This window comes from Cornus florida, unplaced genomic scaffold (assembly GCF_030987335.1).
Source record: "Cornus florida cultivar Cherokee Brave unplaced genomic scaffold, ASM3098733v1 CherokeeBrave_3.0.0_Hap2_Chr10, whole genome shotgun sequence".
Taxonomy (NCBI): domain Eukaryota; kingdom Viridiplantae; phylum Streptophyta; class Magnoliopsida; order Cornales; family Cornaceae; genus Cornus; species Cornus florida.
The window spans coordinates 114,350,191-114,366,341 of NW_026775580.1; the positions used below are offsets into that span (position 1 = coordinate 114,350,191).

General features: G+C 34.7%; 1 protein-coding gene and 1 pseudogene across 1 annotated transcript; both read right to left on the minus strand.

The window, feature by feature from the left end:
* Positions 1 to 5,030: 5,030 nt before the first annotated feature.
* On the minus strand, positions 5,031 to 6,640 carry LOC132278435 (uncharacterized). Its single transcript, XM_059780223.1, has 2 exons — positions 5,617 to 6,640; positions 5,031 to 5,194 (listed from the first exon to the last, which is right to left on the minus strand). The coding sequence occupies exons 1-2, from the start codon at positions 6,638 to 6,640 to the stop codon at positions 5,031 to 5,033; spliced, it is 1,188 nt and encodes a 395-aa protein (XP_059636206.1).
* A 7,651-nt stretch (positions 6,641 to 14,291) lies between these two features.
* LOC132280002 (protein SRG1-like) lies at positions 14,292 to 16,151 on the minus strand (annotated as a pseudogene).

Sequence of the window (16,151 nt, forward strand, 5' to 3'; positions counted from 1 at the left end):
GTGATATCTTGTCTTCTAGTTCAATCCTCAATCGGTTTGCTGCCTGCAGATTGAAGGCTACATGATTCACAAGATTTTGCAAAATTGCTATCATCAACTCTATTTTGCAGAATACTTGAAAACGTGTGTTGTCATGGTCTGGTGGCAGGAGGGGCTAGCACTCGGTGGAAACTAGAGTTCAAATCTCATTAATTATAGTTTATTACAAGGCCACAGTTTTTATGAATTACATCTGATCTTGCAAAAGGGTGCTAATAAACACTTGGTCTTGAGTTTTGGAAGAGTTACTGGAGCCAGATGGAAGACATTTTAAAGCAGATGTCGTCTATAAATTCTATTTCAATGCTGGTATATTTACTGTCTTCCTACTGCAGATCCATGTTTCATTGTCTTCAAAGCTAATGCTCTTACATCCAGGTTGATGGGATAATCTGTTGATTCACTTTTATATGTTGGAGGAGCTGAGAACTCAGCTCTTACTTTTATATTGATGCGCATTTCATCATGCTTCTTTCATGGTGCACTTAATCTTCAAAAGTACATATGCACTTACCAATAGATTAGTCAGGGCATATAACCTGTGTCTAATGTAGATATAACTAAATAACAGGTGTTTCTGCTTCTGTTATCTGTAACTGCAGTTTTATATTGCGGTAAAATAATTTACTTTTGTGTGCTTGATCCTTAAAAATATGTTATCGTTGCACTAAACATTTCTTACAGTGTTGGGAAAATTTTCTAATCTAAGCTCATTTAAAAGATAAACTGTTGGAAATCAATGGTATTTTATGGATCCAACTGGAAACATGGATACCGAACTCAGCCAAACATACGTGCATGATTCTTTGTGCTGTGTACTGGAAGTGTGTGTTGTCTGTAATTGGGTTGTTCTTGTATAAGATCGGAATCGCGATTGTGGTGTTGGTGTCTCTGCCGGCAGCTCCTCGTTCGTCGTCATCGGCAATTCCTCGTTCACCGTCGTCAGATCTGTAGCCTCGTTCGTCGTCGTCGGATCTGAATCTTGTTTGTCGTCGTCTCTGCCTTGTTCGTCGTCGCCAGCAACTCCTCTTTGGTTGTTAGCAAGCTTGCCGACATTTGCTGTCTCGATTTGCAGAATTGAGGTTCATTGATTCGCGTTTTTTGGCCGGAAGTTGCAGCGGTCACTGCTTATTGATTTGGCCATTGCTTGTGATTGGGTTGCCGTTGCCTCCGCTGCGTTGTTCACTGGCGTTTGTGAAGGTGTGAAGATGAAGACCCGTGTTTGGCTACACGGTTATGCTATTCCAACCTTGGTTTACTAAGCCTGGGATAGCCCAGATCTGGCTCGTTTGCCTAGATCCGGGCCGTTCACCCAAATCCGGACTGATCGCCCAGATCTAGCCCGTTTGCCCAGATCTGGCCCGTTTGCCCAGATCTGGCCCGATTGCCTAGATCCGGCCCTTTTCCAGGTTCGGCCAGAATACAGATTCTGCATTTTTTTTCTTCTCTGTTTCACTGGATTCAACATGACGTCCAGTTCAGATTTGCTTTCTCCTACATCCAGTCTTCATTCTCCCATGACTTCAGTTAAACTCAATGGGAAGAATTACATATTGTGGGCTAAATCTGTTGCAATTTTTCTCAAAGGCAGAGGTCTTGGTACTTATCTGACTAAAGATAAACTCAAGGAAAATGATGCTTCTTTTGATGCATGGGAAAAGGACGATGCTCAGATTATCTCTGTGATGTTAAACAGTATTGAATCCCAAATCAGTTCAACTTTACTTTATTTGGATACTGCCAAGGAGATATAGAACAGATTGCAACAATTGTATTCTGGGACAGGTAATATCACTCGTGTTTATGAGCTCTATTAGCAGTACTTCAATCTTGAACAAGGTAATCACAGTATAGAAGAGTATTATTCCAAAGTTATGGGAGTTTGTGAGGAGCTGAATATGTATCAGCCCATTACTGCTGATGTTCGAAGTATGCAACAACAGCGTGAGGATTTTAATGTTGTTTGTTTTCTTACTGGTTTGTCATCAACATATGAGTCTTTTTGTGCACAGATTATGGGCAGTCCCACACTTCCATCTCTTGCCGAGGTGTTTTCTCGACTTCAGCGCGCTACACTTACAAGTGATACCTTAAATTTGAATACTGGGTAGAGTGGTGAGCGTTCAGCATTGGTAGTTTCAAAGGGTGAACATAATGCTTACCGTGGAGGTCGTAGGGGAAGCTTCACACGTGGTGGTCGTGATTCATGGGGAGGACGTGGCCGTGGCAGGCAATCACGAAAATGTACGAAAATGTACTCATTGTGGCCTTTATAATCATACTGTGAATTTTTGTTGGGACCTTCATGGCAAACCATCTAGTTATGCAAATCAGGTTTCCTTATCTCCGGATGATGTTGTTTCTGGATCTCACAACGTAGCTGAATCAGATATGGTCCCTGTTCCACGTGATGAGTATACTCAATTTTTGTCTTATAAGCAAACATCTAATTCATCTTCCACGACTACCTTTGCCCAGTCAGGTATTGCACACACATGTCTATTGTTTTCCATTCGCAGTCCTTGGATCATAGACACTGGAGCATCCGATCATATGACTGGATGTTCTTCTCTCCTGTCTTATTTTAATTTTGTACCTCCTTCTCAAAGTGTTACTCTTGTTAATGGTTCATCCATTAAAGTTTCAGGTTTGGGGACAACTCAACTTAGTGATTCCTTGTCTCTCTCGCCTGTTTTATATGTTCCATAGTTTCCCTTTAATTTAATGTCTATCAGTAAGCTTACTAAATCTCTTCAATGCTTTGTTACATTTTATCCTAATTCTTGTGTGTTTAAAGATCTCAAGACGAAGAAGAAGATTGGTACGGGGTATGAAGCTGGTGGCTTATATTTATTTGATTTGGAACCTTATTCTGTGGCTCTTCAGTCTTCTCTATTTCCATTCCAGTGGCACTGTCGTCTTGGTCACCCGTCACTTCAAGTTTTGCAACGTTAAGTTCCTAATCTTAGTCATTTGAAATTCTTGTCATGTGAAGTTTGTCAACTTAGTAAGCACCATCGCGTGTCTTTCAAGTCTAGGGTTAATAATCGTGTCTCTAATCCTTTTCATTTGGTTCATTCAGATGTATGGAGTCCAATAAAGCATTCTTCAATCAATAAATTTCATTATTTTGTGACATTTGTGGATGATTATTCTCGCCTGACTTGGTTGTTTCTAATGATCGTTCTGAGTTATTTTTAATTTTTCAAAAATTTCGAAATGAAATCAAAACTCAGTTTGGATGCCCAATTCGTATTCTACGTTCTAATAATGCTGAGGAATATTCTTCAACCCCTTTTGATATATATCTTAATGATAAAGGAATTATTTATCAAAATTCATGTGTTTATACTCCTCAACAAAATGGAGTTGCAGAATGTAAGAATCGACACCTCTTAGAAGTAACCCGTGCTCTGTTGTTTCATATGCGTATGCCTAAATGGTTTTGGGGTGATGCTGTTCTTACTACCTGTCATCTTATTAACCATATGTTGTCATCTGTATTAGATGGCAAATCTCTATATTCTATTTTATTTCCTGATTCTCCCTTGTTTTCTCTTCCTCCTAGAGTTTTTGGATGTGTGTTATGTCCACAATCTTGGTCCTGGTTTTGATAAATTAGACCCACGTGCTACAAAGTGTGTATTTCTTGGATACTCTCATTCTCATAAAGGTTATCGCTACTATAGTTCTGTTTCTTAACTGTACTTTATTAGCGCGGATGTAACTTTTTGTGAGTCCATCCCATATTTTTCAGATAATGATTCACTTCTTGATATCACTCCTGTGTCGCCTCTTCGTGCGGTTCCTCTTCCCTCATTTTCTCTTCAACTTAGATCTTCTTCGCTTGCCCCGTTACAGGTGTATACTCGAAGACCAAAGCCATCTGTTGTCGTGCCTCCTCCATCGTCTTCAGAGTTTTTGGATCTAACATCATTTACTGTGTCTAATTCCTTGCCTATTGCACTTCGTAAAGGTATTCGCTCGTGTGTCACTAATCATCTTATTGCTCATTATGTCTCTAATAATTCCTTATCGCTATCCTTCTCATGTTTTTCCTCTCAGTTGTCTACTTATGTTACCGAGACTCGGGTACGGACACGGGTACGTGTCTAGAGGTCGGATCCACCAATCTATTCAATTATAGGACACAGGGACACGGAATAAAATTATCTAAAATTCGGACACGGGTATTTGGACACGGCATACAAAATATTAAAAAATGAAAAATCATATTAGTGATAGTCTGATAGATTTAATCATATAGGCAACTAAGCATGGCATAAGGCAGCATGCAGCAACTAACAAGATAACTTAGATAAATAAGAGATGATGTTAATTCATAATTGTTAAATAAGTTAAATAACTAAATAAGTACCTTATTGAATTGAGTCAATTGACTGAATTCTCACACTTGCACCACATAGATTCGGATTTCAGTCTTCACTCTTCAGTCACACAGCATACAGATACAACACGACAGGTCCACAGTCAGACTCTGCACTTCAAAAGTTTGCACCTGAAAAGGCTGAAATATTATTTGAAATTTATGTTATATTGACATTAACATATTGTTATGAACTATTGAACTTATGAAAAAATAGAAAAAAATAAACAAATGCAAAATTGTTGAGTAGAACTGTATAAAGATTAAAGACAAAGATATTAGAAACTTAGGAATCTTAGGACTTTAGAGTTTAGAATTTCATAATGAACTCAAAGACTTTAAACTTTAGACCATAAGGTCCATAATTATATCATTCATATCATAAAGTCATACACTAACAGATTACCAATATGCAATAGCAACAATACCAACTGCTAAGTGCCACCAACTACCAAGTAAGCAAGTACCAACAAGGCAACAACTTGCAAGGCAACATTCCAAAAATTTAAAACAAAAGACAAAAGTTATATCATAATTCATATAAAGAGATAAATATAAGAAAAACAAAGGCCAAAAGGTATAGTTCATCTTTTGCTTCATTTCTTCAATCCATCATTCCTTGTTGGAATTCTTCAGGTTGTTCAGTCCCTAAGGTAGTACTCTCTTCAAACTCTTCATCAAATGTCATAAGCTCTAACTCAGGCTCATTGATGGAAAGCTCCACAAGTTCCCCAAGAGTATTACCATCAATATCAAACTTATCACCACCTATTAAATAAAATAAATTAATAGTGATGTAAAAAAAAATAAAAAAAAATGTAGTAGAAGAATATCTATGAAAGTCCCGTTGAAGATATTTAAATTTAAAAGTAAATTTATGAACTTACACAAGTCCCAATATTTTATTGGCCCTTCCTTGTATTCTTTCTTTTTTCTTGACAAGAGACGGAGGTTGCAATGTACAAAGACCGAATCCTCAGCTCTACTTGTAGTCAATCTGTTTCTTTTGATGCTTTGAATAAGAGAATATGTACTCCAATTTCTTTTGCAACAAGATGATGATGCGGGTTGTGAAAGCAACTTGAATGCTAAAACTTGTAACATTGGTGTTGAAGCACCATGATTAGCCTACCATGAAATTGGTTCCTCATACAATTTTGCATCAATAACATGAGGCTCATTAAAGTAACCAGATCCACTTGAAAAAGCTCCATATTCGATATAAACTTTTTGAAGATCATCTTGATTGCTAAACAATCGTTTGAAACATTTGTTTCTATTTAAAAAGACCTCTTGATCTTCATGTGGTGAGAGCCGTGAAACTCCATCATTTCCACCTCCAATCCAACCTTCAGTGTAGTATTTAGGAACTAATGAATGAGCCATACAATGCAGTGGATTGTTACTTTTATTCCATCTTGTCTCCAAAATATTGTGAATGACGTCAAAGAAATTACATTGGCCAGTGAGCAGATCTTGTTTTTCATGTCCAAATATTCTAGATTTAACTTTCTCAATCATTGTGTCCCACATATCATAAATCAAATGGAGAACAAGAGCATCAGTGTTTGCTAACCTTAGAAATTCAACAATAGACTCAGTAAAATCCAAGAGATATTCCAAATCAGCCCACCAACTATCATTTACAATGGAAATTTTAACTTCCCTAACCTTGATTTCAATTGCTGATTTTCCATCCCATTTTAGATGCATTCTCCAACTTGAATCCATCACCATCTTCTCAAGTGCATCATTCACTTCCCTCATGCGTTTTGCCATAATAATGTTTAATGCAAATCTTGTTTCCGCTACTCTTAGCAAACCCAATTTCGAGTAAGTATTGAAAATTGAAAGTACCATGCTATGGTTAACAATGAAATTTCTTATATTTTGCACACTACTCACCAAATCAGCAATCCACTTACATTCAGCAAATTGAGGTGAATTTTTAGATGGTTCATAAATACTTTTTAAAGCTAAATTTAGGCAATGCACAACACATGGAGTCCAAAATATGTGAGGATATATACTTTCAATTATGCCCCCAGCAACCTTAAAGTTACTTCCATTATTCGTAATCACTTGAATAATATTTTGTGAACCCACTTCTTGGATCACGGGTTTGAACAGATTTGCTACATAATCAACATCCTTTATGTTGCCACTTGCTTCAGCTGCCTTTAAGAACATTGCACCACCTACTGATGCAGCCATTATGTTTATCAGTGGCCTTCATTATCTATCCGACCACCCATCAGAACAAAGGGACATGGCTTTCTTTTCCCAAGTATCTTTTATCGGTTGGAGCTTACGATTCATATGTGCTTTCTCTTGAGCTAGCAATGTTATTCGTAATCTATCGAATATTGGAGGAGTATAGCCAGATAACTTACTGTTGGCTAATGTGAGTGAATATTTTCTGAAGTGAGGGCACCTTGCCAAGTTGAAGGATAAACCAGACGCATAGAACATGGGAGCAGCTTGCTTATCTGCCATATCTCTTTGTGCTACATTAAATGCATTTTCCAGCACTCCTGGAGGTGATGCCCTTCTTTTTTCGCATTGTAACAAATTTGATCTTTCAGGCAAGGACAAATAATCTTCTTTCTTTCTCACATTCAATTCTTCTTGAGCTTTTTTGCTTTCAGAATGGCCATGTTCCTTCTTTAATGCTTGAAATACATCATTATTGATAGACTTGCAAGCTTCAACTTCTTGATTAGGAATCTTCAATAAATGACCCTTCACTTTTGAATAGGATCCAGTAACCTTTTTGTTGCAGTAATTGTAAGACCAGGTTCTGTTTCCACCTCCACGTACTGGTAGGCTAAGAACCTTCACATGATTCCATAATGGTTTGTCATCAAATTCTGACCCTAGAGCTTTTGATGGTCGTAGGTTTGTCTTTCATTTCCCTTTGACAGATTGTTGAGATGGAGAGGACATTGTATCTAAACTCTAAAGCACAAGTGTATATATAAATGCATGATATATTTAATTAACAGAATAAAACTTAATAGAATAAATTATCAAAAAAAAATTCTCGAAACTTAAAAGAATAAAATTATTCCAGTATTAGTTGATTCAGTTGTATCAGTTGATTCAGTTGTATAACCAATGAATGTATAAAGGAAATAATACGTATGGTTACTATATTCTCGGCAGAGACAATTGATTCTAACTGGCGCCTTCCCAAGTTACTAAAAGGTGGCTTTCGGATTTCTGACTACTGGCAAATAATTGATTCTATGAATAGTGACCTTCTTCCTCTTCTTTTCTGTCTTACTAGTTTTGCCATGAGAGAGAGAAAGAAGTTATATATACCTATTGTTATAAATTATAATGAACATAATAAAATTTAAAAGAATAAAATTATCAAAAAAAATTCTGAAAACTTAAAGGAATAAAATTATTTATTAGAGGTGCATAAAATAAAATTATACAAGTATGGGTTGATTCAGTTATATAATCATACAGAGAGAGAGAGAGAAGATATATATACCTGTTCAAGGGTTGTTTGTGTTGCAGTCTTGCAGATCAGAGTATATAGAATAACAACATAAAAAATATACAGGTCGGAGCAACATAAAAATGGTGCAGGAAGAAGAGAGAGAGAAGATGAAAATGGTGCAGATGGCTGGAGCTCTTCTGAAAATGGTGGCGTGTAAGAATGGTGCACTGCTTTGAGCCATAAAATATGTCACAGTAGCATTTAATGACTGACTACGCCATCACCCCCAAACAGCCTTTTGATTGATATAAAATCTAATATTATATATTAAGTTAAAATTCAAACAACTTTCGTACCTGTGAATCTGTGATGATGTGAAGTCACAAAATTAATGTATAGAATTAGCAACATTAATTTAATAATAAATATTTTATTTCTTTACCTATAAATGTAAGCAATTATTCTTAATTCAATGATGATGTGAAGTCACAAAATTAGTGTATAGAATTAGCAACATTAATTTAATAATAAATATTTTATTGCTTTACCTACAATGTAAGCAATTATTCTTAATTAAATATTTCATTATCTAACTCAATTGATTATTATAGTCTCTCAATTATTATATAATTATCTATGGATTACTATGTCTCATGAACTCAATTACTATATAGTTATCTATTGATTAGTGATTATTATAGTCTTATTAGTTAACTATTGATTACTATAGTCTTATAAGTTCAATTACTATATACTTATCTATTCATTACTACAGTCTCAATAGTAAAGTAATGATTATTATAGTCTCGTGAGTTCAATTATTATATAATTATCAATTGATCAGTGATCACTATAGTCTCGTTAGTTAACTTTTAATTCCATGCGTTTAATTATATAGTTATATAGGATCACTATACTAGTATAGCCTCCTTAATTCAATGTGTTTGATTGTATAGTTATATATAGATAACTATACTAGTGTGTGATTTTTAATTCCATGTCTTTAATTATGTAGTCATATAGGATTACTATACTATTTTAGCCTCCTTAATTTAACGTGTTTAACCATATAGTTATATATGGATCACTAAACTAGTGTGAGATTTTTAATTTCACGTGTTTAATTATATAGTTATATAGGATCACTATCAGTGGCGTAGCCAGGAATTTTCTTGAGTGGGGGCAATCTTTAATAGCAATAATATATATATGTGTGTGTGTGTGTGTATATATATATATAATTTGAACCAAAACAATATATGTAAAAATTAAAACATTGATTCATTATATTTCTATTCAGTACATTCATAACGATTTTTTCAGATTATTCATTGTTGTTTCAAAATTGAGTTCATTTAATTAAATATACTAAAAAAAATCATATTCAATGAATCAAGAATAAAACATGAAAAAGAAAATAACACAGTCACTAGTTCTGATATATCACATATGTTAATAAAAATAAAAATAAAAATCCATGATAACAGTTAATCTGTGATTTCATTAATTTGGGCGGCAATTAAAAACAAATTCTAAGTGTTATTTAGAGAATAATAATTAGTAACACGATTACACAAGCTAAAATTTGAAAGAACAAACAAGCCCTAAAATAATTTTGGTAGTAATAACTAATAAATTTTCTAATTAAAATTATAATATGAAATAATAATCGTAAATTTATATGATAAAAAAAAAAAAAAAATTCAGATTACCAGTCTGCCGCACTGCAGTACGACTCTTAATCATTCTGTCTATTGGTAAATGGTTGCTCCGCTTGCTTTGTTTGGATTGTGAAAAATGTTGAAAATTGAAGATATGATGGAAACAATCCATTTGTTTATGATAAAGTCAAAAGTGTGATAAAATATTAGGAAAGAATATAATATTTTGAGAAAGTAGAAAAAATATCATATTTTATGGAAAGTAATAAATTGATAGAATGTTTACAATTATGTGATGATTATATTCCTTTGTTTTGTGCCTCCTCCTCCTCCTCCATTTTTTTTATTTTTTATTTTTTTGAAAAACCGTGAATGAGTTTTTGATTTTTTTTATATATATATATATATATATATATATATATATATATATAATATCAAATTTTAAAAGGGACAATTATACAAAAATAAAAATCTTTCCATATAAAATTTTAAAAATTTAAAAGTTGAGTGGGGGCAATTGCCCTCACTTGTCTCTATGTGGCTACCCACTGATCACTATACTAGTATAACCTCCTTAATTTCATGTATTTAATTATATAGTCATGTAGGATTACTATATTATTATAGCCTCCTTAATTCAATGTGTTTGATTAGGACAAATATAATTCAATGTGTTTAATTATATAGTTACATATGAATCACTGTACTAAGTGTAACCTTCTTAATTCCATGTGTTGAATTATATAGTTAAATGTTTAAAGATAAGCTTTTTTTTTAGTTAAATACTTAATTTTATTCTAATATTTTTGTAAATAAAATAAATAATTTAATGTGTAATTATTTATATAATTATCTTACTAATAATTGGGTATGTGAGATTTAAATAGAAAAGAAACTTAAGTAATATAAATTTTAATTTTTTTTTTTTTTTTTTTTGTAGGATATTTATACCCTTAAACATGATTAATGAGTAATAAGAAAATTATATAATTTTCTTAGCAATAAGTGGGTGTGTAAACTACCGAGCTTTAAATATGGGATAAAAAGTTAATTAATTTAAATATAATGTATATAATATTTTTTAGAATATATATAAACCTCAAACATGATTAGTAATTAATGTGAAATTAGTTTACTTTCAATATTTTTTATATGGAAGTTATATAAAAAAGGCATAAGTATTTATTTACCCTTTTTAATGGATTTATGAGATTTAATTGTCCACTTTAAAAGTCAAAGCAAATAAGCAAATAAGTCTTAAATAAGTATACATGTAAAGTTATAAACTATTGTGTATTTTATTGTAACAGATTTGTATATAGTTTGTTGTATTGATGATGGTAAAATAATGTACAAAGCCCAATGCCCAAAAATAACCTTGTCTAAATTATTATTTTAATGGACAAAAAGTGACCCATAGTGTTTCCTGGGCAATATCACAGTGTTTCTTGCACTGCTGGCAGGCAATATAAACTCTGAAAAAAACAGAGAGGGAAAAACAAAAAATAAAATAAAATAAAATAAAACAAAACTGGGGAGAATATTTTCCATGAATACAAAATTACATAATTGTTTTAACTTACAAACGAAGAGTAATAAATAGGTTTTTTTTTTTTTTTTTTTGGGAAGGTAAATGTATTGTATTGAAAGAAAGTATTTATAGCAGGCCAAAGCCTCAACCAATGGCCCAACCCATAAGTTAAACAGCCCATAAGGCCTTACAGATGGATCAAGACGTATTCAGTCTAAGGTTTCCTAAACTAAAGAAGTCTAAGCCAAAGATCATCCGGTTCCAAGTGGCGACGCAGGTGATGCACTAGCTGCACCGTGCTCATCAATTTGGAGGCTCTGCCAGCGGCCGTATGAAGGAATAAGGCAGATCCCATGTGAGTATCATTCTCCTAGCACAACCAGAGTCTTTAACCACTATTGATGATAGTCTCTGCCTTATCAATAATAAATAGGGTTATTCTTATCAAACCCCCCCTCCCACACACATATATATACACACACACACAAGAGGGAAGAAAGAAAAGGACACTCAGATCTTTTGAAGGGGCAAAAACGCAACACACACAAGAGGGAAGAAAGAAAAGAACACTTAGATCTTTTGAAGGGGCAAAAACGTAACAAATGGTTTAATTATAAGGTTAAAAATGTAAATTTACACCTATTTAATTATGTTAAAACGGTCAACATAATTATGGTAAGTGGGTTACAGCTGGTAACCCACTAACCACAATTATTATTATTATTATTATTATTAGTATAATATATACTACCATATATATAATTATATATATATATATATATATATATATACACTACTACAATATATATATACACATGTTTCTCATTGACAATGACAGGCAGCTGTCGGTCGAAATTTGTTTACGCGTGAGAACGTGAACAAAACCCGCCAAATAGGGTAGGTTTCTATACAAAACCAACATGTGAAAAACCCTCGTCTTCTCCAAAACCTCCTTCTTGAAAATCACGACGAAACCAGTAATTTCCGACCATAATTTTCGACCACTGTGTCCAATTTAGACTGTACAAGGTCGGATACATATCCCGAGTCCGTGTCTGTGTCTGTATCGTGTCGACACGGACACCCTCGTCGGAAACGACGAGTCCAGGTAACACAGTTGTCTACTACATTTGTTCCTAAGATTGTGCAGGATGTTTTGTCTGATTCGGGCAGGAGGAAAGCCATGCAAGATGAAATTGATGCATCAGAATGGCACGTGGAATCTTGTTCCATTACCTCCAGGTGCCAAACCTGTTGGTTATCGTTGGGTATATACTGTGAAGTATCATCTAGATGGGTCCGTTGAGCGTTTAAAAGCACGTCTTGTTGCCAAAGGTTATACATAGACTTATGGTATTGACTATGATGAGACGTTTGCCCCCCTTGCTAAGATTTTTTCTATTCGTGTTTTGATTTCTCTTGTTGCTAATAGACATTGGCCTCTGTTTCAATTAGATGTTAAAAATGCCTTTTTGCATGGTGACTTAGTAGAAGAGGTTTATATGGAGCAACCACCTAGGTTTGTTGCTCAAGGGGAGTATCTTCACACTGTTTGTCACCTTAAAAAGGCCCTGTGTGGATTGAAACAACTTCCACGGGTTTGGTTTGGAAAATTCTCGAAGGCGGCGTTAAAATTTGGTCTTAACAGATGTCAGACAGACCATTCGGTATTTTACCAGCGCACTAAAGCTGGCTTTATATTTCTTGTGGTATATGTAGATAATATTGTGATCACAGGTGATGATTCTGAAGGCATTGCTAAGTTGAAGTTGTTTCTGCAATATCGATTCCACACTAAAGATTTGGGTAAACTTAGGTATTTCTTGGATATTGAAGTTGCTAGATCCAAAAAGGGTATAAGTTTATCCCAACGAAAATATGTGTTAGACTTATTAGAATAAACAAGTATGTTGGGTGGTCGTCCGGTTGATGCTTTTATGGATTCAAATACAAAACTTGTGTTTGATGAGGGTGACCTATTTAATGACCCGAGTAGATTTTGTTGCTTTATTGGGAAATTAATTTATATCACTATCACTCAACCTGATATTTCATATGCAGTTAGTGTTGTAAGTCAGTTCATAGGAGCCCCTAGAATGCCACATTGGATTGCTGTTCTTCGGATTATCCGATATCTCAAGCAAGCTCCAAGTTTTGGGTTACTATATAAATCAAATGGTCATCTAAGGGTGGAAGGTTTTACAGATGCCGACTGGGCTGGTTCTCTTTCAGATAGGAGATCTACTACAGGTTACTGCACATTTGTAGGAGGAAATCTTGTTAGATGGTGAAGTAAAAAAGCAAACAGTGGTAGCTCGATCTAGTGCTGAAGCTGAGTATAGGGTAATGACCCATACCACTAGTGAGTTGACATGGATACAACATTTTCTAAAAGAACTTGGGTTGATAGTTGAAGTTCCTACTTCATTGTTCTGTGATAATCAAGCAGCAATTCACATTGCATCAAATCCTGTGTTTCATGAGAGGACCAAACATATTGAAGTTGATTATCACTTCATTCGAGAAAAAATATTACGTGGGAGCATCTCTACTCCATTTGTGAAGTCTGAAGATCAATTAGCTAATATGTTTACTAAAGCATTGGGTCATAACCGGTTAAGAACTATCTGTTCCAAGCTGGGATTATTTGATATATATTCTCCAGCTTGAGGGAGAGTGTTAGAATGTTTTATATATATATATATATATATATTATGTTGGGTCATTATGTAATTACATATAGTTGGTAGGGCCTTTGTGTTATTAAGTAAATCTTGTACACTTTATATAAGCCTATATAGGCTTATTAGGGTTTAGTGTGTTGAATATACAAGACATATATGTTTGCTCTCTCTCTCTCTCTCTCTCTCTCTCTCTCTCTCATGATTTTGAACAAAAACATAGGCTCAAACAGAGATCGCATCCCATAAAACTACACAAGACCAAATTGGACTCCTAAACTCTCAATATGTCAAAAAAATCTACTATCTCGCCCATAAATTTACAATTTCTACCAAAAGCCCAACAAAAAGAGAACTAAGAATAGAAAAGTCAAGTGTCCCAATAGGAGTCTCCTCACCGTCGAAGATCTCCTATTCCATTCTCTCCACAAACCCCACCAAACAAACAAGGGCGCCACCTTCCCAAAAAAAACCATGGGGGAGATATTTTTGGTATGTACACTTTTATAAGGGTTAACTAAATCAGCAGAAAGATGTAGTCATCTGATATATTTGCTTTCAATTATATAGAATAGAAACCATTTTTAATCTACTCTACTTCGAGGGCTGTTAATATGATAGACAATCTAATTACCTCTGCTTGATCACCAACATTAATGAGGAGCATGAGGAATGATGGGAACTCTAAACCACTTATCATCTTTCAGTATTTGGAGGCCTTCCACTTCTTTGTCTTGCAAGAGGAAGGTAATTGTTGATCCATTTGCATGTGGTTTGATGCCGAGAAGAAGATCAGGCCTTGGACATGAAGGGTACAAGTTAAATCTTGCAATCCTTGATCCTCTTTCTCCATACTGGTTCAGAAAGCAGTTCTCCTCCAAGTCTAATAAATTCGCCATGGCCTTAAGGATGAGCTCATTTATCATTCTCACCTTTGTGGTATATTCATCTAAATTTTCCCTGCGTATATTTAAATTTGAATAGTGATGTGATCGATATTAGGGGTAATTGTCAGGGGAAGGGAAATGCCCAAATTAACAAGGACAAGTTAGTAAGATATAATAATAACATGCGATTTGATTGAGGCCTAGCCTTAGATATAGCAAAATAAAAAAAGGATTCATGCAGTTCCTAAGTAGTCCGGGAAAACTCTGTTGAGTTGAGTTTTTCAGAATGGAATACTCTGAAGCCATTTTTTTGATTTTGCATATTAGATAACTATGAAATCACTAGATATAACTCGATTGAACACTAAAACCATATATACAGGCTACTACCATCCTATGTGGTCCCAAACATCAAGAGTAGTGAGAGGAATATTTTGCATGAATTACATAAATATTTGGTGAATTTGGATTCTCTCCTGTACGTTGGATAGTAGGGAGGGTGGAAATCATGGGGAGTGCGGACCGCACTGGCAGAGTGGGTCCACCCTCCCCAGTGCACTGGTGAGGATCTTGAGATCCAAACTGGTTGTCCTAAGACTGCTCTATTAGTACTTAATTTCAAGATAAGCGATGATTTATTTTGAAGGTAACCAGTGTGATGAACATACCTGAAATTTTTAGGATTTTCAGGCCAAAGTTTAAGCTTTCTCTGATCTTCTGGGTATACGGTAAGATACAACCGATCCGTCCAATCGAGAATTTGATTCTCTGAAAGAACTGTATCATTTCCGTACCCTTCAATGTCATCTAATGCTTGGAACATTTTTGCTTCTCTTCTCTTGGAAATGCAAAGAATTGTTTGGCAACTTTTGCATTTCATCTAGGAATGAATTTGTTATTCCATGATTTATTGCCTGAAATTCATAATTAAATCTTATTATATGTTTCCACACTAATAAAGGCACAGACATGGTTGCAAGAAGGAAAATCAAAAGCAATTCGTTGATTACTTGAAAAATATTTATAGTCATAAATTTAGTATGCTTAATCAAACTACCCAAAAGTAAATGTCTCTGAAATAGAACCAAGACAACGAAGATGACGTAGTTGTTTTTGTTTCTATAAAATCAAACCTGAAAGCAACCACATGAGCTGAGAGCTGATTGAAGTTTCCCAAGTTCTTCTTTTCTGGTGGGTGATGAAGATGTCAGCAGACCAACTTCAATAATCTGAACATCCAGCAGAGCTGAAGAGGCATGGATGACTCCATCACTGCCTTTATAGACTCCATCCACTTTATAGACATATCTTTGTGGCGGTTCATCACCATTAATGGCCAGTTCTTGGACAGGCTTGGAAAGTGATTCTATCTTGGCATGGGCAGGAGTTGCGGCCATGTTTCTGTCTCAGGCAGCTGTTCAAGTAGGGTGATGATCGGTTTGGATTACAGTAGAGAGAGAATTCAATGTATATGGGTTGTAATTTGGATTGATTCTGGGTAGTCTTCGAGGATA